This window comes from Lineus longissimus, chromosome 14, assembly GCF_910592395.1.
Source record: "Lineus longissimus chromosome 14, tnLinLong1.2, whole genome shotgun sequence".
Taxonomy (NCBI): Eukaryota; Metazoa; Nemertea; class Pilidiophora; order Heteronemertea; family Lineidae; genus Lineus; species Lineus longissimus.
In genome coordinates this window covers 9,502,902-9,528,325 of record NC_088321.1, presented here as the reverse complement: position 1 = coordinate 9,528,325, position 25,424 = coordinate 9,502,902, and the positions used below count along the sequence as shown (strand labels likewise).

Here is a 25,424-nt window from a genome sequence, read left to right as displayed (position 1 = left end):
TACGGTTTCTGTCTAGATCTTACATTATTGTTATCAGTGTTAAAGTTATAACCCAAATCTTATTTATAATAACATCCATTAACCCTCTCCATTGGAACCATTCGGTTGCTTTTAGTCCCAGTGATTCAAAAGGTATCACTGTTTTGTCTGGTCTTAGTAAATCTGAATTATAATTTATCCCTACTTCCTTCCAATGTTTAAAAAAGATCATTCTTTGATAAATTTTGATTATTTTATTGTACCATAAATTTCCTTCCAATGTTTATAAAAGATAATTCTTTGATTAATTTTGATTAATTTATTGTACCATAAATATGTTTTTCCCGAGCCACGTGCTTGCAGGCACCGCCTCCTTTGCCTTAGTGAGCCAATCATATAACATCTCATATTGTAGCATGTGATGTATATTTTACCAGACTATTATGTGGAAGTATTGTCCTTTGCTGGATTGGGGGTACGGTTCACTTGAATAAGACAGATGTCAACAATGCAAGTTTGATAAAAGAAGCAATTACACTGTTAACCTATTGACATGAAGGTGGCAGCACCATACTGTAGTGACTCTTAAAGGGGCAATAGGGATTACACTACATCTCCCTTTCTAAATTGTCTATGTTATTTCTGAACTTAGAACTGAACGTTTGTGCACTTTGATGTGGCTTGAAACACGTTGAAAAGAAAAGTCTGACTTATCTTAGACATCTGAACATGATACAGGAAAGTCCATAGTTTTAGTTTAAACTAGAAATACTAAATTTAGGACATAACCTGGACATGCGTCGTAGAGGTTACATAATGCTGCATGCACAACCTGAAATTTAGTTGATGGAATGTAGCGTCTAAGGCTTTAAGATGCCTTCGCAGTTTATAAATCCAAGCGATCTACTGGTTTCACCAGTCCAGTTGATCTGCCAATGTCGCTATCGGTCACCTGTAGCTGATTACAGGTAGGCATCAGTCACTTGAGGCTGATTTATACTGTTGGGCATGATTGTCTCTTAGACTTCTACGGTTTCTCCGTAGATCTTACATTATTGTTATCAGTGTTAAAATTATAACCCCAAATCTTATTTTTATTAGAGAGTTTAAGATATCGTCCCGCTAACGGTAACACTAACGCAAACGCTATTTATAGCGTTATCGTCAAAAATAACGTATTTTGGTTTTGAGAAGCCAACGCTGACCATCAAACGATAATGCATTTCTTTCTAGAATTCAATAGATCACTAGCCATGTTTGCATAATGTTATGTGCCATGACATCATATCTCATATAAAACAGGTGTGCCACGAATTTTTATTATATTTGACTAGATGGACTTGCTGGTAGTTGAAGACAATCTCGACGTGGCTCTGATATATAACGCAGCCGGCCGGAGGATGCCGCCTGCCCGCCGACGACGGAATGGACGGGAATTTGATTTAGGTGGCCTATCCGATCAAGAGTGCCTTGATTGCACCGTTGTGGAGCTGAGCTGCATTTTCAATGCAGCATTGGATCACGTCTATGACCATTATTATGGACTTCTTACTGATCTCGACCAATGGTGGCTTGATGCTGATCACCTTCCAGCGTATTCAGCTGCTGTGAGCGGACGTGGTGCCCCCCTCGATAGATGCTGGGGATTTATCGACGGAACTGTCAGGCCTATTTGTCGCCCAATAGAGAATCAACAAGAAGTGTACAACGGCCATAAACGTGTTCATGGCCTAAAGTTTCAATCGATAGTTATTCCGAATGGCCTGATTGTAAATCTTTTTGGCCCAATAGAGGGAAGGCGCCATGACTCCTTTCTGCTACATGAAAGTGGGCTTCTCCCACAACTGGAGCGAATGGTTGATGATGACGACAACCAGTACTACTTGTATGGGGATCATGCATACCCGCTGAGGCCGCAACTCATGTGCCCATTCAGAGGGGCAAACATCACCCCCGAGGAGCAGGACTTCAATCACAGAATGAACATTTCCCGCCAATCAGTTGAATGGGGCTTCGGCAAAGTAATTCAGTATTTTGTGTCATTCAAACTTACCTATGGAACACTTTTGCATGTTACTCCATTTGGGCTCAAACACAAGAGTATCCCTTTAATTTTCTAAAGGGAGAACTGAGTTAACAGCTCGGCCGCCAGGCGGCGCCCTGACCATCCCGCGAGATCGCGCCGATCTCATGCCGCCATATTCAATCTTTACTCTTGTGCTTCTACGAAGCACATCGTTTTTTCAAAGCTGCCGTGAATTCGATTTAAAACCAAATTCAACCAGCCAAGTCTAGACGATTTTTGGGTTCATTCACCTACGGAGTAGACCGCCAAACTAATCTTGGCATTAGTATTGTCCAGTCTATTTAATTATAGACATTTTCTTAGCTAGCTTAGTCGACCCGGCTCCATTATTTTGATCTTTGGTAGGGTAGAGTTAAGTAGGCTATTCTCCGCTCTATTGTAATGAACAAGACTCAGATCCATTGCAATAGTGTTTAATTCAAGTAGGCATGTTTTCCTTTCCATTAATTATTGCGTCCTTTCTGGCCTACTTGGGGTTCCCAGTGTTTTTATTGTCATTGGTACCATTTTTTATATGGCGTACCCCTCCGACGGCATCCTTTGTCTCACCACAAAGGAATGCGTCTGGTGGCGGGAAACGGGCCGCGAAGACGCCTAAACCCTCTTCCGGTTCCGTTTCCGAGCATATAACCCGGAGGTCTAGCAAACCTCCCGCCACCACCCCTTCCGTCAGCCGAGTTCCGGTTCCGGCCGCGGCTGCGAAGGATGCGGGATCTGACATTATTAATGTCTGTGGTCCCAAGGGAGACTTACATCCAATAAGTCTCCAAGGGTTTAATATACCCCGGACCTCAGGGAACCTTCCGGTTCCCCTGTCGTCCGCTCCCCCGAGTACAAGCCCTTTGTACCCGCGGGAGCACCCTGCTTCCGGTCCGCCGATTGCAGTTCCGGTTACTGACGCGGGTTCCCGTTTTTCAGTAACCGAAGACTCTACTGGGGGTTTTTCTCAGTCTTTACTGCGAAATAACCCCAGTCCTCACGGACACAGTAGAGTAGGGCCGGACCTTATAACGCCACCTCCGAAACGCCATGCGTCTTCGGTAACAGCGTTTCCGCCCTCCGTACCTCCTTCTAAAAGGGCTTCCGGTAGCTCCATACCGGCGAAGGAGTTACGGGCATTTCCGGTTTCGGACTTCGTCCTACCGGAAATGCAGGCACCTTCCTACGTTGGCCAACCTCTTGGGTGGAACCAACCGGAAGTGCCACCCCCTCCTCGTAGCAGAGGCGTCGTTCCCATGGAACGAGCTACGCAGAGAGGACATCTGAACTCTGGTTCAGAATATGGGCATCTTCTGCTTCCGGAAGACCCATTCGCCCGCACATACGGCTTCCAGGGTTCGCTTATGCGCTCACCCTCGCCTCAACCGCCCGTCGTTGAGAGAAGCCGCACGTCGGGTCCGGAACCCGAGTCGGGACAGCAACTGTCCCAGCTCATCCAGATGGTAGCAGGTCTTTCTGATAGACTCAGCCATCTGGAGCAGGGTTCCGGTTCCTCTGGTGCGCCTGGTCCCATCGGATACCCACCATCCGACTCCTCTATTTTAGAGGAATTTTCTGAGAACGAGAGTTCTCAGCCAGGCTACCGCTCCCCCAATCAGGAGGAGCTGTCACCAGAGGAGGCCAGTATCCTGTCGGATATGAGGACACTCAGATCCTTGATCAGAGCGTACCTCCCGCAGGATCTGTGCCCTACCCCGCCGGAACTGCCAGCCTTGTCAACACCGACCTTTTCACTCTGGGGACAGGAAGTGGATCCCAATCCACAGGTTTCTCAAGGCTCCACTCGGGCACTTGAATTCCTTCCTACCTCCCCGTCGGTGGTAGCAGTCTCTGAACTTTTGGAGCGTACAATCAGAGACTCACAAGGCGCCCACCAACGTACTTCCATCCCTGTCCTTCCGGCAGTCGGACCGGAAGCTTGGTGTAAACCGGGGAAGTTGTTCACGGCACAACTTCCTCCCGTTAGGCAGTACCGCGCTGACTATTATCGAGTCAGCTCGGCCGGCTGTCCAGCTGCAGCATCGACTTCCATATTAAAGGACGATGTACAGCTGGACCAACTCGTGCCTAGGGTGACCTCCTCCTCGGCTTACCGAGACCTTAGAGCACAAGAGGGTCTGGCCAAAAACACGTTAGCGGTGCTCTCCTACGCAGAGCACACTAACCTGGCCCTAGCCAGATCCCTAAAAGATAATGAGTCACTATCTGATGACACAAAATCGCTTGTGACATCCTTGTCACATTCGATTAGGCACGCTATTGCGCTGTCCGCCAAGACCGCAGCAAATAGCGTCCTACTCCGTAGAGACGCCGCACTGGGCTCTCTCAATGTCATCAGATCCCTCCAGCTGGAAGGGGCCTTAAGAACCGCTCCTATGGACGGTTCTTTCCTGTTCGCAGATTCTGTACAAGAGGCGGCTCAAGCACAGAAAGATTGGGACAAATTATATGCCCCCACTGCGACACAGAGGGCCAAGACCTCTCTACCTAACGCTAGAAAGATAGAGAGGCCCCAGCAGGCATCGGGTTCAATCCCGTACGCCAGGCAGGTCCTGCCTAGGCCTACCCCGCCTAGTCAGCCTGCTCCTGCTGGATCCTTCCGACGGGAAGCGGAGGGTCGCCGGACTGGAAAGAGGAAAAATACTTCCTCTAACCAGGGTGGATCCGGTCCGACTAAGCACTCCTTTCGCCCAAGGGGTGCTGGCCGGAAGAGGTGACTCCCCCCTCCTTTCTCCTCCCGGACGCAAAAAGGAGCCGACTCCGGTAGTCGGGGGCCGTCTGCAAAAATTTGCAGACATTTGGGACGATTGGTGCCCAAAGGGGTCCCCAGTCCCAAACATGTTGAGGTACGGAGTGAAACTAGATTTCAACCGTACCCCCCCGACTACCATATATCCAACCCCAGTTCAGCCACCGAAGGACCCAGTCAAGGCCCCTGCCCTCCAAGCAGAGGTCGCGACATTACTGGAGAAGCAAGCTATCCAGGTCCTTCAAGATCCATGCTCCCCCGGCTTTTACAGCCACGTTTTCTTGGTTCCCAAGAAAGCAGGGACATGGAGGCTGATCATAGACCTTTCCAGGTTAAACACCTTCTTGAATGTTCCTCATTTCAAGATGGAAACCACCAGGTCTATAGCAACGGCGATACAGCCCAACGATTGGGCGGTATCGATGGATTTAATGGATGCATACTTACATGTACCGATCCATCCAGACTATCAACACTTCCTTCGATTCCATTACGAAGGAAAGACGTATCAATTCAGGGCCCTGCCGTTTGGTCTGGCATCGGCACCCCTAATTTTTACGATGATAGTCACAGCCTTCGTCGCTCCCTTTCACGTGATGAGGTTCAAGCTCCATCACTACCTAGACGATTGGCTACTCCGTTGCAAATCGCGGGAACTACTACTGCAACAACTTCAGGTTCTAAAGCAAAAAGTAGTTTCCGCAGGTTGGATTATCAACGAAACAAAGTCAGAATTCATACCATCCCAAGACTTCGTTTACGTTGGAGTTCGGTTCCTTACGGCCATAGGGAAAATGCTGCCCCCCCCTAGACAGGATAAAGAAAATTCTTCATCTCGTCGCAGAATTCAGAGGAAGGACTCAAGCTCCCGCAAGGCGATGCTTGAGCCTTTTGGGACTTCTGAATTCGGCAGCAGACCAAATCCCCCTTGGCCGTCTATATATGCGTCCCATCCAGATGTTTCTAATGTCTCTATGGAAACCCCACAGGGACCCATTAGACAAGTTGGTATTGATACCTCAATACCTACTCAAGAACGTCTGGAACTTCTGGGAGTCGGAGACTCGTCTCCAAAGCGGTGTAGATCTTGCTCCACCGCCCCCAGAAGTGTCCCTGTTCACAGATGCTTCCCTACTAGGGTGGGGAGCACATCTGAACAACGGGGACATGTCCATAAGAGGTCTATGGACAAGGGAAGAGACCATTCTTCCAATAAATATATTGGAAATGAAGGCTGTCCTTCTTGCCGTGAGGGCTCTTTCCCTTCGCCTGAAGAATCGGAGAGTAACCCTGTTCTCCGACAATTCTACAGTAGTAGCATATGTCAGGAGACAGGGAGGCACAAAGTCCGGCATTCTTTGCCAGCTAACTTGGGAGCTTTACCATCTTTGTGCCGACCTTGGAGTATCGATATGTGCCAGACACATACCGGGCAATCGCAACATCCTTGCCGACGCCCTGTCCCGTCAGAACAAGCTAGTTCAGACAGAGTGGACACTCCATCAGGAGATTGTAGACGACCTTTGTCGCCTTTGGCAATCTCCGAAGGTAGATCTGTTCGCCACCAGGCTGAACAATCGCCTTCCCATCTATTACTCTCCACTTCCGGACGAAGAGGCCCTGGAAGTCGACAGCCTTACAGCCTCTTCGGTCGGGCTGAACGCATATGCGTTTCCACCCCTCCCTCTCATCCAACCAGTCCTGAACAAGATCTTGACCAGCCATCCGGTGAGAATAACTCTCATCGCACCTTGCTGGCCAAATCAGGCCTGGTTCCCAGCCTTGCTGGAGCTCCTGATAGATCACCCCAGGAGTCTTCCTACTTGGAAGCACCTCCTGTGGCACCCCCTGGGGAGATGCTACCACCAGAACCCTGGATTTTTCAAGTTTCACGCCTGGAACTTATCCAGTTGCATCTCCACCAGAGAGGCTTTTCGGACATCGCTGTCAAGCGCATGTCCGCACCTCAAAGGGGGTCTACCCTTGATGTGTATCAAGGAAAGTGGTCTACCTTCACTTCCTGGTGCAGGGAGAACGGAGTTAATCCGATCTCTCCCTCTATATACAGATTAGTTGATTTCCTTATTGAATTATTCACGGAAAGACAACTATCTGTCACGGCTATAAAAGGGTACAAGTCCGCCATCGCTTCTACCCTCCGTGTTTTAAGCACCTGGGATCTTCGTTGGGAGGACCAAATAACCCCTCTTTTCAGAGGAATGTTATTAGAGCGTCCTAGACCGGTTCACAACACCCCTAAATGGGACCTTTCTGTTGTCCTTAAGGTGCTCATGAGGCATCCTTTTGAACCCATGTCTATTTCATCCATGAAATATCTGACACTCAAAACGGTCTTTCTAGTAGCCTTGGCTACCGCCCAACGGAGATCAGAGCTCCATGCACTTTCTTTTAAGAAGCTGGCTTTTAGAGAGGGAGGGGAGGTTATCCTGGCTTTTATACCAGGATTTCTGGCGAAGAACCAGGGACCGGGCGCCTCTCTGCCCCCGGTTACTATTCCCTCTCTGTCAGGAACGATCTCTTATGATCTTCCTGACAGAACTTTATGTCCCGTCAGGGCCCTAAAGTTCTACATAAATAGGACAAAACCTCCCGGTATCCGCCAGGGGAGAGAGCGTTTGTTTTTGTCCTATAAGGAGGGAAATAAACGAGAGATAGCGGCCGCCACTATTTCAAGGTGGATTGTGGAGACTATTCGTCTTTCCTACAACACCTTGAAGACTTCCTCTGATCTTCGTGCGCTAGCTAACATCTCAGCGCACGAAGTTAGAGCACTAGCCGCCTCCTGGGCTAACTACCGAGGAGTTGCTCTTCAAGAAGTCGTTTCCGCTGCATGTTGGAGTAATCACTCCACATTCTCTCGTTTCTACCTACGAGACGTTTCTTCCCTCGTAGATGGCATGCACACAATCGGCCCGATTGTGTCTGCGGGGCATGTTGTTTGATCCTGGCTAGATCAAAAAAGGGGGGGAAGCCCGATTGAAGAGTCAAACGCGCATCTTGCGCCATTTTTGATATGCCCTATCTTTAACATCCAGGCAACCCCTAGTAGACTAGAAAGGACGCAATTTCTTATTGTTGTTTAGCAATAACTCATTCTACACCCTTCAACATGCCTTACTTGCTCTAAGCTCTGTTGCCGGAAACAAGATGGTTTTATTACGCAATTCTAGCGCTTTCCGGAGAATGGGTCTATTACTCTCTATAATATGATTGTAATACCGAGATCAAAATACCGGTCCTCCGGTTCTCCCCATTTCTTTCCCCTGGCGGTCCTCCTTAGCTAATATGCCGGTTGTGCCTCCTGGATGGAACAACAGCTCAGCCTTAGGTAAGTCCTCGTTTCCCACCTCCAATAGGTTGCTGGGATTCGATGCAAAAGTGTTCCATAGGTAAGTTTGAATGACACAAAATGCCCATTTCCTTACAAGAAATGGCCATTTTGTTAGTTCATACTTACCTATGGAACACGGCCCTCCCGCCGTCCCCACAAACGGGACATACTCTTTATTAACGCTCAAGAGTAAAGACTAAATATGGCGGCATGAGATCGGCGCGATCTCGCGGGATCGGTCAGGGCGCCGCCTGGCGGCCGAGCTGTTAACTCAGTTCTCCCTTTAGAAAATTAAAGGGATACTCTTGTGTTTGAGCCCAAATGGAGTAACATGCAAAAGTGTTCCATAGGTAAGTATGAACTAACAAAATGGCCATTTCTTGTAAGGAAATGGGCATTTTGCCTTTTTGGACTATAAGAAAAATCAGAAACTCTATCTCCAGCCTGTAGGGAAGTATTACATGGTCGGGCAATTCTTACAAATTGCCATACATGTGTTTACGGCAACGTACCTGGACCTTTCTTTGGTGTTGAGCCACCGATGCTCGATGTGTATCTTAATGGACATTAAGAACTAGTTGTGGTACTCATGACCCTTACAGCATCTTGGCAAATAATTTATGCTATATTCCTGATCATGCCTTAATTGTCAAATTGGTCGTTGCAAATAAACTAATAAAAAGTTAAATTTGACTCTCAAGTATTGATTTATTTGTCTACCAATTTCCAATTCCGTTACAAATTACTTTTGCCCAAGTTTGTCCTTCAAAACGCTCAAGAATATTTTCTTTTCCTCTGCCTCCAGCTTCATGCCATTGACTCTTTCCTGACTTTCCAAGTCTAAACGCCTCTCTTCAAGTGCTAGTTTTTTTCTTTCATTTTCCATCTCCTCTCGCCTTAGAGCTAATTCTTCTCTCCTAACCTCAACGTCCGCATCATTCTTCTTCTCTAAGTAGGTTATTACATCCTCCTTTTGCTTCTTCTTCCTTTTCGGAGCCGGACCCTCCCAAGCAGACTCCTCACTCCCATCATCGGATTCCCTTGGCCCTATAAAAGGAATGTGGTTTGAATTGGACGTCAACGTGAGGAAGGCTTGCCCTTAAAAAGTATGCATTGTCATGATAGTTGATCGAGACTAGAGCCAGTGAAATATGTTGGCAGTCACATCCAATGAAAAATCTCGTTGTTATTTATGATGGTAACCTTGGGACTTCTTTATCTTCTGGGAGCTGCATGGGTACTTGTATTATACGTCACATAATCCGTTTGAGCCTCGACAAATGGTTCAAGGTGAACGCTTTGGTGTTTGAATAATAAATTTGGTGATGAATTTTACCTTCATTTGACCTATGGCCCTTCATGGCATTGGAGCGTATTTTCTCTGCGGTTTCTGTTTCCTTGTCTTCGGTCGCCAAAGCGACCTTCTCCACATTATTTTCCTCGTCACACTTCAAGTCTCTTACTTTCTGCAGCAAGTGCTGCATCTCTTCGTATGTCTCGTCCACTCCCGACCTGCAACATATAATACTTCCATTGCAATCAAGGAGATTCTTAATTTCCGAAGATTCTGGCGAAGATGGGTGCGAGTCGTGTGAGTCTTGTTAGTAGGGTGCTTTCCTCGCAAGTATAATGCCCCCCCCCCCAGGTAAATAAAGTTACCGTGCTCAACTGCGATAAACTAGCCTGCATGGCGTGCAAAAATTGGGGAACGGTAAGGTGATGTCAACTTCATTACGACATTGGCCCCGCATAGGCCTTACTTATATCACTAATAAAATACGATCAAGTCATTAGATAACAGCCTAGAAACTGGATTGAAATACAACATGCTAAGTCGGGAATAAGGTCAAGACTTGTAAACTCCTGAACAAAATCCGAAATTTATACTTACTTTTCCGACTTAGATTTTCCTCCTTGATGAACTTTTTAGGAGCAACTCTGTGTGCTCGCGACACAACCTGGCATCAACAGCGAAGCCCTGCTTGCACTTATTCAAGTTGTCGGCGATTATCGTCCACAATGGGTTGCTCTTCCTTCTGTCAGAGAACGGATTCGTGGCCACGATCTCCCGCAAGAGGAGAAGGTCGTGGTGGGAATTGAAGCGAAATCGTGTATTTTTTTCTTCCATTTCTGAAAGGAAAGAATGGAAAGTTGTAGGACGCATTCTTTGTTTTTCTTATGACCATCCTGGCGAAGAGGAAATAAACGAAAAAGAACAGTTTGAAAATCTGGGTGCGATTGACTCTGTCAACACGTGCTTCTCACCACTTGATTCCAAATGTGTGGACTGACCGCAACTCGGGGGCTCCTTTCTCAAATATGAATGCTTTTGTGACACTGTTACAGCACTTAACATGTCGTAATAGTTGGACAACAAAATTTATTGAATCATTGAGCAATCACTACCTTCTAAAGGCCTCACCACCAGGTTAGAAAAATAAATGAGGCCTTTGCCACAGTAATGGAAAATTGGTCGATGGGGAGAGCACTATTTCTACGATTTCACATATCGTTGGGACGGTACTGAGGTCAACCTCAGGTCAGAAATATAGCGTTTGCGTTAGTGTTACCGTTAACGGGACGATCTCTAAACTCTCTAATAACATCCATTAACCCTCTCCATTTGAACCATTCGGTTGTGGTGGTAAAGGTTCGAAGGAAAGAACAACACCTCTATTCAGTTTGGGATCTACAAAGTGACTGATTATTATAGCTAAACACGTGACTTACAGGTGATAGAATATAGGGCATGCAACAGAGACTACAGATAAGGATAATCATGAGATGGTTTCTAGGCGATCAGAAACTGTAAACCACGACATACTCCCGGCCGCAAAATGAGTGTATGTACCAATAAAATCAAAGTTACATGAGCAAAATTAAACACATAAGAAATGAGAAACTAGTAAAGTGGGCGGGTTACAAATATCTAAAACCAAAGGTACTAAAATGTCTAAAATAGTAGAAACTAAAGAAACGTAAAGCAAACGAACGTCTCAGACAAGATCTTACAGTATGAAAAAGCTAAGTACCAACCAGGATGTTTAGACTGGTATGCAAATTCAGTCGATAAGTATGAGTCATCACTAATGGTAACGAGGTCAAAGTTGAGACCAGCATCTTAGCCTACTATAAACCATTTCCAGGTAGGTTTCCTAGAAGTCTGTGTAAACAAAAACAAGTCATTAACCGCATGGATAGGCGGGTTCGTCTGAGAGCGGCTGAAAGAAATTACAAGATTCAGCTAATTCTTACATGTTGAAGATAAACATAATAAACGAGCAAGCACACAAAAAGCCATAGAATGATTAAATGAATATGATTGTCCGGTTTTCATAAAATATAGACCAATATGAAACCGTCTATGATGAGTGAAGAGTTCTGACTCGCATTTTATAGCGAAATCGTATAGAGATTTTTATTTAGTTCATTTGAGTTCATTGTGATTGTTCATTGTCACATGGTATTGGCACTGAATACATGTAGTTCATTAATTGCCAAATAGTTCATTGCGTTGTGTTTGAAATGTCTCTTTTCTAGTATTGTCCACTGAGTAGTCTACTCCATTCTTTGATATTGTCTTTTGCCTTCAGGGCCGCGCGGCGGGTGGGCCTTGAAGGGCGGGAGTCAGATTCATTGTCTTTAGTGTCATTTTCAAGCGGATCGTCCGACGACTTTGGCGATTCAGAGTCATCAGACACTTCAAGCGGGTACAGTTTTACGATTGGACGATTTGTTGTCCCATTCTGAGTTTTAATTTGCGCTGAGCGAACTAATCCATCGTTGCCATAGGTCAGTCTTTCTACGTGAGCTAATTTCCACTGGATGCGCTTTTTTAGATCATCGTGAACTAACACGATATCTCCAACTTTGATAATGTTCTTATCCTTGCCATCTTCACGTTTAGCCAAGTGTCTTTCGCGTAATGCATTCAGGTATTCAGTTTTCCAACGAGTCCAGATAGCATTTTTCAGCAGAGTGAGGCGGTTAGCACGTTTTTGCCAGTCCAATTGGGATAACGCAAATGTTGGATCATTGAGTTCATCCATGTCGATTTCCGTGCGGGGTAAGTCAGAGAGAACGCGTCCGTGCAAGAAATGCGACGGGGTTAGTGGTTCAGTGTCTGTTATATCCGATGAGCAGTATGTGATGGGGCGATTATTGAGCGCACATTGTTCTTCAGTTACTACGGTTCGTAACTCTTCCAAATTCAGAAATGAGCGTCCAAGCACCTTTTTCAGACAGTTTTTGGTAATTCCAACCATTCTCTCCACGAATCCGGTAGCCCATGGCATTCTCTTCGGAATGAAAGACCAGTCAACGCGTTTGTTTGCCATGAATTGTTCTAGTTTCTGCGATTGCATGATTGCTTGGATTTGTTTGTCAGCGGACAAGAAGGTGGAGCCATTGTCGCTTATCACCTTCGAAGGGAGCGATCTTTGAGCTGTAAATCTCCTAAATGCAAGTAAGAATATTTCTGTGGTCATATCCGGTACCACCTCCAGATGTAATGCTCTGGTGATGGCACAGGTGAATACGCATATATAGGCCTTCTTCTCTCGCTGAGGAGAAGCAGTCTCTGGCTTAATGAAGATATGTCCGGTAAAGTCTATACCACACAACTCGAAAGGGTGTTTCGCGTTGAGACGTGATGATTGAAGCGGTGCAGAGAGTGGCCAAGGGTAAGGTTTACCCATGACGAGATGACAGACTACGCACTTTCGTAATATGCTCCTGACGGTGATACGTAGTCTAGGTATCCAATAGTTGTTTCGTACGTATGACATTGTGGTTTCAGTACCACAGTGAAGCGCGCGCTTGTGTGCATCACGTATGACCAGTTCACTAAATTTGCACTTTGTGGGCAGAAGATACGGGAACTTTGCGTCATAGTCTATCGGTGCGTTTTGGAGTCGGCCTCCTACACGAATGAGCTCCTTATCATCCAAACAGAGACAGAGTTGTCTAACAAGCGGGTTTATCTGTTTGTCCTTTGTTTTGAGAGCGCGATATTCCTTGTCATAATGTAATCTCCGAGTGTCTCTACTCCACAGTATCTCTGCTTTGGTCAGTTCCTTGGACGTCAACTCGCCTAGTTGACGTTGGTTCTTTGTGCTTTGTAGGTTTGAGATGAAACGTTGAACCAAAGCGGTCACGCGGAGAAGCTTTGTCAGTTTTCCGTAATCATTGACGTTAATGATCGCAGAAATGTTCGGCGGTGTTACTGGTTTGAGTTCCTTTGGTTCTGTTTCGTCGTCAGCATTCAGCTGTAACAAGATTGCGCTATCATACGTTTCGCTGATGGGCCAATCTCCACCTGTGAGCCATTCCGGTCCATGCCACCATAGGTCAGAGTTTGCTAACTTCCTGCTAGTTATCCCTCGAGTGAGTAAATCCGCGGGGTTTTCGTTTGTTGGACAGTATCTATATTCGTTGAAGTTGAACTTGCGTATTGCGGATACGCGCCTTTTGACGAATGACGGCAAGTGTTTTTTGCTTTTCAACCAGCACAGCACTATCTGGCTGTCGGACCAGGGTACTTTCTTTGTAATGCGCAAGTTGTTCAGTTGATCGCACACATATTTTCCCAAGTTGGATGCGATGACTGCAGCGAGAAGTTCGAGACGAGGCAATGTCATTTCTTTGATGGGTGCGACCTTCGATTCGATCATAAACACTTGAGATGCGGCTGGAGATTTCCCGTTTGGTCAGCAGGTTGACCTCATTCGAGTTGCACTGTTTATATCCGATTGAGTCCGTGGCAGTATTCCATTTAATGCCGAGAAGAGGGACTGTCTCATCTTCTAGCAACATGTTATCCTGAGCGGCGATGCGGCGCAACGCGGCGTCATTTGAAGCCCATGACCTAAGGGTGAATCCGGCGGCCTTCATCTCTGAGCGCGATTCGGCGAAGTAGTCGGTTCCGGCTGTGGTGTCAGCTCACAGCTGTTTCAGCTAGAATAGAAACGCAAGTTTAATCAGACGGCACCAGACGCCGCTTTTTAGGGAGGTGCTGGCATGAAGGTGTTAATTGCTACCCCAATAAATAACCCAGTTCCTCACCCCAACCGCTTAAGGATTACATAAAAGGCCTGAATCCACCCATGTATGCCCCTTAATTGTGTTAGTAGTAATTAAGATTGCATGCGTTTATTAGAACCAACTTGACCTGAACCAAGCTTTGTGTATTATATTCCGGCTGCCATCTTGGATAGGCTTGGGCCTGCACTGTGTAGTGTATAAAAGATTACTTTGATTGAGTTTTTCTGTAAAAATATTGATGATTGTTTGCACCTCTATTATGTTTCAGCCCAGATACCAATTCTTCTGTAAAAAGCATTTTAATATTCTGCATATAACATAGCTTTGTATGGCTGTGATTAGATTAGGTTTGCACTCAGGCAAAGACAAATAAAAGGCATTTTAAAAGGGCCTACTTCGATATTCGTTGTGAAGAATGGTCCCCATTTGAAAATGCCATGCCCATTACTACTTATGTTGTGGTATGAAAGATTGGTGCCCTGCTGTACACAAATGAGACAAATAGTCGCAAAGAACAGGTCTTAACCTATAGTATATATAGGCAGGACAAATGTGTCCTATTGTAGGCCTACCAACATGAGACAGTTAGTTGCAAAAATCGACATGTCACAACCTATGATATCATAGGCAGGACAACGGGTGTCTCATCCAGCTTGGGGTCTTGTAATTCCGGGAGTGAAGTTGAGACAACAGTCACCAAGGACATGTCACAACCTTTATTATCATAGGCAAGGGATGTAGTTGTCTCATCCAGCTTGAGGCCTTGTTATTCCGAGAGATGAGACAACAGTCACAGAGGACATTATATGTTACAACCTTTATTATCATAGGCAAGGGATGTAGTTGTCTCATCCCGCTTGAGGCCTTGTTATTAAGAGAGATGAGACAACAGTCACAGAGGACATTATGTCACAACCTATCTTTTATATGCAGGGGATGTAGGTGTCTCATCCAGCTTGGGGTCTTGTTATTCCGAGAGATGAGACAACAGTCACAGTGGACAACATATCAAGGCAGTACCAGTACACAAAAATTAAAAGTCATGATTTCAATGTACACAATATTATTATTATTAATTATTCACAATATACTATATATAATATCTTTTATATGCAGGGGATGTAGGTGTCTCATCCAGCTTGGGGTCTTGTTATTCCGAGAGATGAGACAACAGTCACAGAGGACAACATATCAAGGCAGTACCAGTACACAAAAATTAAAAGTCATGATTTCAATGTACACAATATTATTATTATTAATTATTCACAATATACATTTAATTTACATTCAATAGACTCATACATTCAAAAAATAATAATACAAAGTTCACATCTTCATATTCCTTGCTATAGAAGTTTCAACTTTAACTTTCTTTTAATAAAAGTGACAGACAAATGAAGGTGCGCACTGTTCCTGTATAGTCCTCAATTTGGAAATGATGTTCATCAACTTGACTAAGAACGGTTCCAAGATAAACGTTTGAGTCCAATCTGAACAAACACGTGTCGCCGACATTGAATATACGTTTTCCTGATTTGTCAGTGGATTTCTTGGACTTCTTGCGTTTACGACCGAAATATCGCTAATGACCGCCTGCACCAACTTTTGAATCCAACCGAGCTTTTTTCTGAGGAGGGAAGTCACCATCATCATTCCTAGTCAGGTCCATTTTGAAGACGAGTATACCTGGAATTGTAAAGGCGAGTGTAAACATAATGGCAGTGGCTAAATGGGCTGGGGGTGGCTCCAACTGACACAGCTTCTATTCTAATTCAATTCTGACACTGACCAGTGTTGAATCTAGAGAAAGAAAGGAAGTATCCTACAGATGTCCACTTTTATTTCAATGTAGATTCAAATAATATTTAATTGCAATCAAAATAGCCTCGGAACTTACCATCAGTCCAAAATCAGAGTAGTAATCACGCCTGTCTATAATGTCGGTTGCATTTCTGGTGACACATCTTGGAGGCTGAACCTGAAATAAAGAGTAATTTATTAGAATAGAATACATGCATACAAAGCCTACGGGAATACAGTATAATGATTTCAATCATCTGTTTGTGAATACATTGATGAAGGGAAACATCGCTTAACTTACCACTTATCTTGTTCACTGCCGGATCAATGATGTCGACGTACTGGGCCTATATACATGTAGCCTCTCGAATTAACTAAAGTATCACATCAGCTTAGGATCAGGATTAAGTCGAGAAGTTATCTGCAGTACACACCATGCAACCAGCTGAAATTAAAGAAAAAGGCATTTTAGTAACTGAAGGAATGTTTACCAGTCAACAAAAGGCACTGTTTTGGCATCACCCTGTACAAAAATACCACAACAAACTGGAATGTGGGTCAATGGGTGAGTTCATTTTGCTAACAGGTGGATAATATACCAAGAACTTTTCTATATTTGGCGAATTCTTAAGACTATATTTATCAATTACATCTGTAAATATATTTTCAACATAAACTATGGTATATGCTAACTCATGACTTGTTTATAAGCACGATCATGACTTATTATTGTACTATTACCCATGCTGTACCCCTTTCACCAAAATAGACCCGACCATCGAACTTCAAAACTCAACTATTTTTAGACATTTGTTTTTCAAATGCATTTTCTGCATGAATATACAGCAAACTAACATAAAATAGATATATATTTTAAAAGTAAAGATTTAAATGAATACTGGAAGTAACTCGTTTTGCTAAATAACGATCAAGGGAATTCGATGTTGTACGATGAACTTGGCACCCCATCTCAATCTCCGTCTGCAAGTCGGCCATTTTGAACTTGAGCAGATCAAAGTTTGAGAAATTTCAGAATAAACGCACGATTCTGTACGAGACTGAAATGAGTTATGTAAAACAGCCGGGGTATTTATGATATATGATATTATGCCTACCTGGCTATCTAGTCTTGAAGAATTCCGAAATCTGTAACTTGTCGAAAAATTGATAAAAAAAATGGAAATCGCCACTGTTTCGTTAATTTTGGTCCAAATTTCATGAAATTTTCAAGCCGGGTGAATGGTCATGTGACACAACTTTTGAGCCAATGAAAACCGTCGTATCTAATTCGAGCATGTGTGCAGAAGCGCGCTTATGTTTGAACGATGCCAATGCATTAACCCTTTGGCTGAATGGGTATTGCGATAATGTGTGAGATGTGTATTGGCGACAATGTTTACATAGCGGTTAACAGGCTTTTCGCATGGACCAATCGTTGGGCAGCAGGCTAGAAGGCAGAATGGTTTATTTCGATGTCATGTTTAGGCTTAGCTGAAACAGCTGTGAGCTCCTCCTGATGCTACATTATCAACGTACATGTTCTTGTGATTCATCGGCAATTGCTGAATCCTTAGCTTCGCGCAAGTGCTTCTGGACCACTGTGTTTAGGAGTGCTGGGCTCGAGACCAAACCAAACAGAACAGAACAGAACTAAAGCGGTAGACAAGGAAGTTGCTGTCTGGGTCCTCAGGGTTTTCGAGCCAGAGGAATTTCGTGAAATTTCGATCTTCCTGATGTAGACGGATGTTGAGAAAGGCTTTCTCTATGTCGCTGGTGAAAGCCACGGGGTGCGTCCTAAAACGAAGTAATATTCCTGTTAGGTCGTTCAGATTCGTTGGGCCCTTTTCCAAGCAGTCATTCAAGCTAGGATTGTCGTACACGGTGGCACTGCAATCATAGACAATTCTGATGGGCGTGGTGACGGAGTCCTTTTCGACGGCGCGATGAGGGAGATAGTGACCTTTGTTGCAGTCATCATCCTCCACCCGTTCTATAAATCCACGTGACTCCTGTTCTTGTAATATGCGGCTGTAAACCTTACGGATATCCGGTGACAGTTTCTGAACCATGTTGCGCGTGTTTTTCGCTGCGGATGCATAGTTAGTTGGAAGTGGCGGGTGGTCTACTTTCCAGGGTAGTCTTGCGGTGTATCCTCTCTCATCTTTCTCGATGTGACGTTCGAAGTCATCGTTGTCATTGTCATCGGAAAGTTCATCTGATCTCACTCCGATCGATTCTAAGTCCCAGAATGAAGTGAGGCGTTGTTCATCAATGCTTGTGTCAGCCAGGACTTTGAAAACTGCGGTATTCATGACTGACGTATTCTCTATCTTAGAGTGGGTGGGGCTGGAGAGAAGGTATCCCAATTTCGAATCAACAGCGGTTGGCCTGTCCCCACGAACCACGTGGTCGTGCATAATGGACCAGTAGAAATCAGCGCCAAGTAGCATGTCAATGTTAGGAGAGTCAGCTTCCACTTGCGGCGCTAGGTTCAGATTCTGAAGGTATGCATGATGTTTCACTGTATCGCGGAAACAACTTTTCATTGGCGTTGATTTTGGGAATGATTAGCGCACGTACTGAGACATCCCCTTCGTTCGTTTTCAGTTGAACACTTGCTGATTGCAGCGAACAGACAGCGTTGTGATTATCTGAACCAAATGCGCTAAGCCGAATTATTTCCGTATCGAAAGATTTGATATCCAACCTGGATGCTACCTCTTGTGTGATGAACGTACGTTGAGCTCCTTCGTCTAGAAGTACATTCAAGTTGACCTGAACTCCTGAATCCGATGTAATCCGAACCGATGCGGTTTTAAGTAGCACTGAACCAGATGTTGGGGTGAGCTTCACATGTGTGTCATCAGTCTCTGGTATATCCTTTGATTCCCGATCCTGTTCAGACTCGGCTTTGGCGCCATCACACAGCGTGGTGTGGTGCTTGCGTTTACAGGTGCGGCAACGAAACTTTGAGTGGCAATGGGCGACACGATGCGATCCGAGACAATTGAAGCACAACTTGTCTCGATTAACAATTTCCTTTCGTTTCTTTGTATCATCCACTACAGTACATGATCCACTACTGTGCTCCCCCTTGCAGAAAGTACATTTCTTGACGAATTTCGTTTGATGTGGTCTCGCACCGTTATTCCTGCGCATGTGCTTTGTGCCTACGTGTAAGGCGGCAAGGGATGACAGGGGGTCGGCGTCTCCTCCCACGTGTGTAGATCCTTCCTCGAGTGCTTGAACTTCTTTGAGAATCGCTGCTTTAAGATCCGTTATAAGCTAAGCGTTATCTCCATGTTCTCGCAAGATTTGCATTCGAATAGCATCCGGCAATTTTTCCAGAATCATCGGTGTTAAAAGTTCCCCGTATGTACTTTCATCCTTTCCTAAGGCTTTGAGCCCTCTGATGTGCATTTCTACCGTATTGTAGAAGGACCGGAGGCTCTGTGCATTGCTGAGGGACGTCGCAATGTCCCACAGGCCCTTCATATGGGTTGCAATTATCTTGTGCGGCTTCCCGTAACGGACTTGTAAGAGTTCGAGAGCCTCCTTGTAATTCGCGGCAGTAAGCGGCATTCCTTTAAGGAGTCGGGCGGCCTCGCCCGTGAGTTGCCGAATGAGGTAGTAGAACTTCTGAATGTCGTCCATGGCAGTATCCTCGTGAACCGTAGAACGAAACATATCGTAGAATTGTGTCCATTGTAGGATGGATCCGTCGAACTCAGGCAGGTTTAGATTTGGTAACTTCACTTTCCTTTTCGGGGTGGACGAACTAGCGGTAGAGAAAGAAGTGTCAATGCTTACCGGCGTTGGGGGCGTATCCAAAATGGCGCCGATCCTCATAACTTTCTCCGTTTGTGAGAAAATGTAATCGTCAGCTTCAACTATTGTCTCTTCCAAATGATCGTTTTCTGTAGCATCCAGAATTTTCGAGTCTAGTCCCTTGATATAATCGAGTTTCGTCTTCATAGACTCGTATACGGCCAGCAATGGTTGAAGTTTCCTGGCGATTCCAGGAGATCCTTTAATAATTGTTCAGCTTTCGTGTTGAATTTCGTAAATTAGCCCCGATGGACCCTCCGGCTTGTCGTTAGCCTGTGTAGATCCACCATCGTATTTCAAACCGCTTTCAATATAAATCCTGGTCACGGCACCAAAATGTGGTGGTAAAGGTTCGAAGGAAAGAACAACACGTCTATTCAGTTTGGGATCTACAAAGTCACTGATTATTGTAGCTAAACACGTGACTTACAGGTGATAGAATATAGGGCATGCAACAGAGACTACAGATAAGGATAATCATGAGATGGTTTCTAGGCGATCAGAAACTGTAAACCACGACATCGGTTGCTTTTAGTCCAAGTGATTCAAAAGGTATCACTGTTTTGTCTGGTCTTAGTAAATCTGAAATATAATTTATCCCTACTTCCTTCCAATGTTTATAAAAGATCATTCTTTGATTCATTTTCATTGATTTATTGTACCATAAATTTCCTTCCAATGTTTATAAAAGATCATTCTTTGATTAATTTTGATTAATTTATTGTATCATAAATATGTTTTTCCCGAGCCACGTGCTTGCAGGCGCCGCCTCCTTTGCCTTAGTGAGCCAATCATATAACATCTTATATTGTAGCATGTGATGTATGTTTTACCACACTGTTATCTGGAAGTATTGTCCTTTGCTAGATTGGGGGTACGGTTCACTTGAATAAGACAGATGTAAACAATGCAAGTTTGATAAAAGAAGCAATTACACTGTGAACCTGTTGACAGCAGCACCATTGGTTTGCATGAGGCAGAAATCAAGTCGGGTCAATGTAGTGTACATCTTCTAACAACGTTTACTTTCAAATACGTGGATTTGTGGATTTGTTCTGAAATACAGAATATATGACATAAGAACCAGTTATACATGTACATACATGAAAATCAATGAAAGTAACATGCTTGCAATACATTAATAATTACAGATGACAGATTACATACATGTATGACGCTCAGGTAGGGCCTAGACAATATATACATTTAATATTACAAATATCTGAATGAATCACTGATGGGTTTACAATACATAACGTTGAACGTTGACATACCTGAAGGGTTATACTTCCCGACTTTTATGGATTGTTTATGAGAGAATTTTACAGTATCAATGCGGATGAATGAAGATTGACTGCACCATTCGATGCGCTGATTCGTATGATTCGAACGTTACGCGTGCGTCACGTTACGCGTACTATTGGCGTCACGCATTCGCCCGGCCGTATTTTGACGCAATGAAACATGGCGCGAATTGTCGCAAAATTAAAGCGCGAAATCAAAAACATCCTCCGGGGGCCAAACCGAGTTTCATAATGTTCTATAACTGATCGGACTCTAGTATGAGACAACATTTTTGTACTCTGCGCTTCTTGGTGTCGCCGGATACGGTTTTCACTAACAAGTTGCGAACGATTCCATCATTCCCTTGGTAAACTTCTGCAACACGAGCAAGGTTCCATTTCCCGCGTGGAGCATTGTACTCTACTAGCAAGATGACATCTCCTACTGCCATTTGACGGTTCTGTTCTCTCCATTTCACTCTTTTCATCAAGGTGTGAAGATATTCACGAATGAACCGTTTCCCAAACTGATTTACCAGTGCTTGGACGAATTCAAAGCGTTTGCTTAAATTCTTTGTTTTCTTAAATGGACCTTGAGGAGCAGTTGGCGAAGCACGTCCGATAAGAAAGTGATTAGGTGTAAGCGGTCGGAGGTCATTTGGATCATTTTAGGAGTATCCAATAGCTCTGGTGTTCACCAAACTTGCAACCTCTGCAAAGGCAGTTGACATTTCATTCCAACTGAGTACCTGTTGTCCTACAACACTGCGCAAACCACTTTTCACTTGTTTTATCAAACTCTCATAAAATCCTCCCTGATGGGGACTCAGTGGGGTGATGAATTTCCAGTTGACTTTGTGGAGAATGGCGAATTCCTCTATCTGTTTTCGACCTTCAATGATGAGCTTCCTCAGTTCTTTCTCTGCACTAATGAAATTTGTTCCATTGTCAGAAATGATCGTTGTGGGCCAGCCATGATGAGCAACAAATCGTCTGAGCACGTGCAGAAACGATGAGGTGGACAAACTCTCCACAATCTCTAGGTGAACTGCACGAACAGTTCCACATGTAAATATTGCTCCCCATGCCTTGATGGATTTATTACAGCCATACTTCAGTAGAAATGGGCCAAACAGATCAACCCCGATGGTTGTGAACGGTGGTGATAGGAGCTTGAGTCTCTCGGCTGGAAGATTTCCCATGAGGGTAATATGTGGCGGTTGACGAAGGATTCTGCAGACAATGCAGTTCCTCACTATTTCCCCAGCTAGGCTTCTTCCTTTCATGATCCAATATTCTCGCCTAGATTCACAAAGTGTGCGCTCAGATCCTGGATGTGACATCCTCTCATGTGCGTCTCTCATCACCAACATCGAAATATGGCTAGAAGCTGGAAGGAGGGCGGGATGTTTCTGGTCATATGTGAGTGGCGAGTGTTTCAGTCTACCACCTACGCGAATGATTCCATGATCATCACTGAAGGGGGCTAGATCCTTGTACTGTTCCAACTCTCCCAGCTTTTTCTGAGCGGACTTGATTAAGTAGAGCCTTGCTTTCTTCAATTCCTCTTAAGCTAGAGGTCCTGATCTCTTCAGTCCAGGTACGTCCCTCTTGCAAGAAATATTATGCTTGAATCTTGGCACATATGCTGTCACTCTGATGAGTTTTCCCCATTCTGAAAACCTTTTCACATCGATTGGCGAAGTTGTGTTCACCGTCACACAAAGTGGGCGGGATTTCTTGCGCTCATCGTCCTTTTGAGGTGGTGCTATATCTGTTACAGTTGGCCATTCTTCTTTGGGCTTGTGAAGAAACTCTGGGCCCTGAATCCACCTCCCGTTCATCACCGCTACAGCAAGACCACGGCTTAGATCATCGGCTGGATTCAACCCTGTTGGCACGTGTCTCCATTTGTCTGCATCCCAAGTTGACTGAATCTCTGCGACTCTTATTCCAACGAATGGCTTCAATACTGCTGATTCAGATTGGATCCAATGTAGGACTATGCGGGAATCAGTCCAGAAATGGACAGATGGTTTCATCCTGTATTAACAACTGCAGTCCTATCGTTATCACTTCTGACTGCAAGGCGTGAAGTACTGTTTTCACGATCTGCATCTGAATTCTCACTCTCAGTCGTGTTCGAATGTCTCTGTTCGACTCCACATTGTGAAACTCTGACGGCAGCATCCGTGACATCTCGACTTTGAGCTGGACTTTGGCGGCTCTGGACATCTGCAGCTCCTCAACTGACTGATTCTGTTTTCTCTGATGACATATCCTGCGAACTAACGTATAGATCAGCAGCTTCATCAAAGGCGTAGAAATCATCTGTGATTTCTTCTTCCCACTGTCCTAATTTGGCGACTTCAACGCTCGGAATTAGGAACATCTCAGAATTCACAGCAATGGCGTCCATGAATTCTCGGCGTAGGACGACCATCTCCTTGTCCAGTCGTGACCTGGAGAGGTTCTCATCTTTCATTTTATCGGAAAGTCGGTTGACCGTTCTCGTTATCTTACAACGGATAACTTTTCGTTTGGCTTTTAAATCGGCTGGGGTCTTGCTTACCCCACTGTCACTTTCTCCGGAGAGAGGCTCGTTGTCATCTTCAATTCCTATTGCTTGTATTTCATCGCCTGTATCCTATCAACCAAACTATTTGAAATTCGGCAGGTAATCTTCTCAATTCTTGACTACAGCCTTATAACCTCCTTCAGAAATTTGGTTTGCATGAGGCCAGGACAAAATCAAGTCGGGTCAATGTAGTGTACATCTTCTAACAACGTTTATTTTCAAATACGTGGATTTGTGGATTTGTTCTGAAATACAGAATATATGACATAAGAACCAGTTATACATGTACATACATGAAAATCAATGAAAGTAACATGCTTGCGATACATTAATAATTACAGATGACAGATGACATACATGTATGACGCTCAGGTAGGGCCTAGACAATATATACATTTAATATAACAATTAATATCTGAATGAATCACTGATGGGTTTACAATACATAACGTTGAACGTTGACATACCTGAAGGGTTATACTTCCCGACTTTTATGGAATGTTTATGAGAGAATTTAACAGTATCAATGCGGATGAATGAAGATTGACTGCACCATTCGATGCGCTGATTCGTATGATTCGAACGTTACGCGTGCCTCACGTTACGCGTACTATTGGCGTCACGCATTCGCCCGGCCGTATTTTGACGCAATGAAACGTGGCGCGAACTGTCGCAAAATTAAAAGCGCGAAATCCAAAACAACCATTCTGTAGTGACTCTTAAAGGGGCAATAGGGATTACACTACATCTCCCTTTCTAAATTGTCTGATGTTATTTCTGAACTTAGAACTGAACGTTCGTGCACTTTGATGTGGTTTGAAACACGTTGAAAAGAAAAGTCTGACATATCTTAGACATGTGAACATGATACATGAAAGTCCATACTTTTAGTTTAAACCAGAAATACTAAATTTAGGACATAACCTGGACATGCGTCATAGAGGTTACATAATGCTGCGCAACCTGAAATTTGGTTGATGGAAATATAGCGTCTTAGGCTTTAAGATGCCTTTGCAGTTTCTAAATCCAAGCGATCTACTGGTTTCACCAGCCCGGTTGATCTCCTAATGTCGCTATCGGTCACCTGTAGCTGATTACAGGTAGGCATCAGTCATTTGAGGCTGATTTATACCGTTGGGCATGAATGTCTCTTAAACTTCTACGGTTTCTGCGTAGATCTTATGTTATTGTTATCAGTGTTTACGTTATAACCCAAAATCTTATTTATAATAACATCCATTAACCCTCTCCATTCGAACCATTCCGTTGCTTTTAGTCCCAGTGATTCAAAAGGTGTCACTGTTTTGTCTGGTCTTAGTAAATCTGAAATATAATTTATCCCTACTTCCTTCCAATGTTTATAAAAGATCATTCTTTGATTAATTTTGATTTATTTATTGTACCATAAATTTCCTTCCAATGTTTATAAAAGATCATTCTTTGATTAATTTTGATTAATTTATTGTACCATAAATATGTTTTTCCCAAGCCACGTGCTTGCAGGCGCCGCCTCCTTTGCCTTAGTGAGCCAATCATATAACATCTTATATTGTAGCATGTGATGTATGTTTTACCAGACTATTATGTGGAAGTATTGTCCTTTGCTGGATTGGGGGTACGGTTCACTTGAATAAGACAGATGTAAACAATGCAAGTTTGATAAAAGAAGCAATTACCCTGTTAACCCGTTGACATGAAGGTGGCAGCACCATACTGTAGTGACTCTT

At 44.3% G+C, this 25,424-nt stretch overlaps 4 protein-coding genes and 1 long non-coding RNA gene across 5 annotated transcripts; all 5 read right to left on the bottom strand.

Annotated features, from left to right (window-relative positions):
- Positions 1 to 11,702: 11,702 nt before the first annotated feature.
- Positions 11,703 to 13,805, bottom strand: LOC135498660 (uncharacterized). Its single transcript, XM_064789044.1, has one exon. It carries the CDS (start codon positions 13,803 to 13,805, stop codon positions 11,703 to 11,705), a length of 2,103 nt encoding a protein of 700 aa, XP_064645114.1.
- A 2,010-nt stretch (positions 13,806 to 15,815) lies between these two features.
- LOC135498545 (uncharacterized) lies at positions 15,816 to 16,548 on the bottom strand. Its single transcript, XR_010449094.1, has 3 exons — positions 16,310 to 16,548; positions 16,106 to 16,186; positions 15,816 to 15,894 (listed from the first exon to the last, which is right to left on the bottom strand). It is a non-coding gene; the product is annotated as an uncharacterized LOC135498545 (long non-coding RNA).
- Positions 16,549 to 17,612: 1,064 nt separating this feature from the next.
- LOC135498659 (uncharacterized) lies at positions 17,613 to 19,167 on the bottom strand. The gene is made up of 2 exons (XM_064789043.1): positions 18,727 to 19,167; positions 17,613 to 18,506 (listed from the first exon to the last, which is right to left on the bottom strand). The coding sequence occupies exons 1-2, from the start codon at positions 19,165 to 19,167 to the stop codon at positions 17,613 to 17,615; spliced, it is 1,335 nt and encodes a 444-aa protein (XP_064645113.1).
- A 126-nt stretch (positions 19,168 to 19,293) lies between these two features.
- Positions 19,294 to 19,983, bottom strand: LOC135498657 (uncharacterized). The gene has a single exon (XM_064789042.1). The coding sequence runs from the start codon at positions 19,981 to 19,983 to the stop codon at positions 19,294 to 19,296; it is 690 nt and encodes a 229-aa protein (XP_064645112.1).
- Positions 19,984 to 21,787: 1,804 nt separating this feature from the next.
- Positions 21,788 to 22,321, bottom strand: LOC135498656 (uncharacterized). Its single transcript, XM_064789040.1, has one exon. It carries the CDS (start codon positions 22,319 to 22,321, stop codon positions 21,788 to 21,790), a length of 534 nt encoding a protein of 177 aa, XP_064645110.1.
- Between the last annotated feature and the right edge of the window lie 3,103 nt (positions 22,322 to 25,424).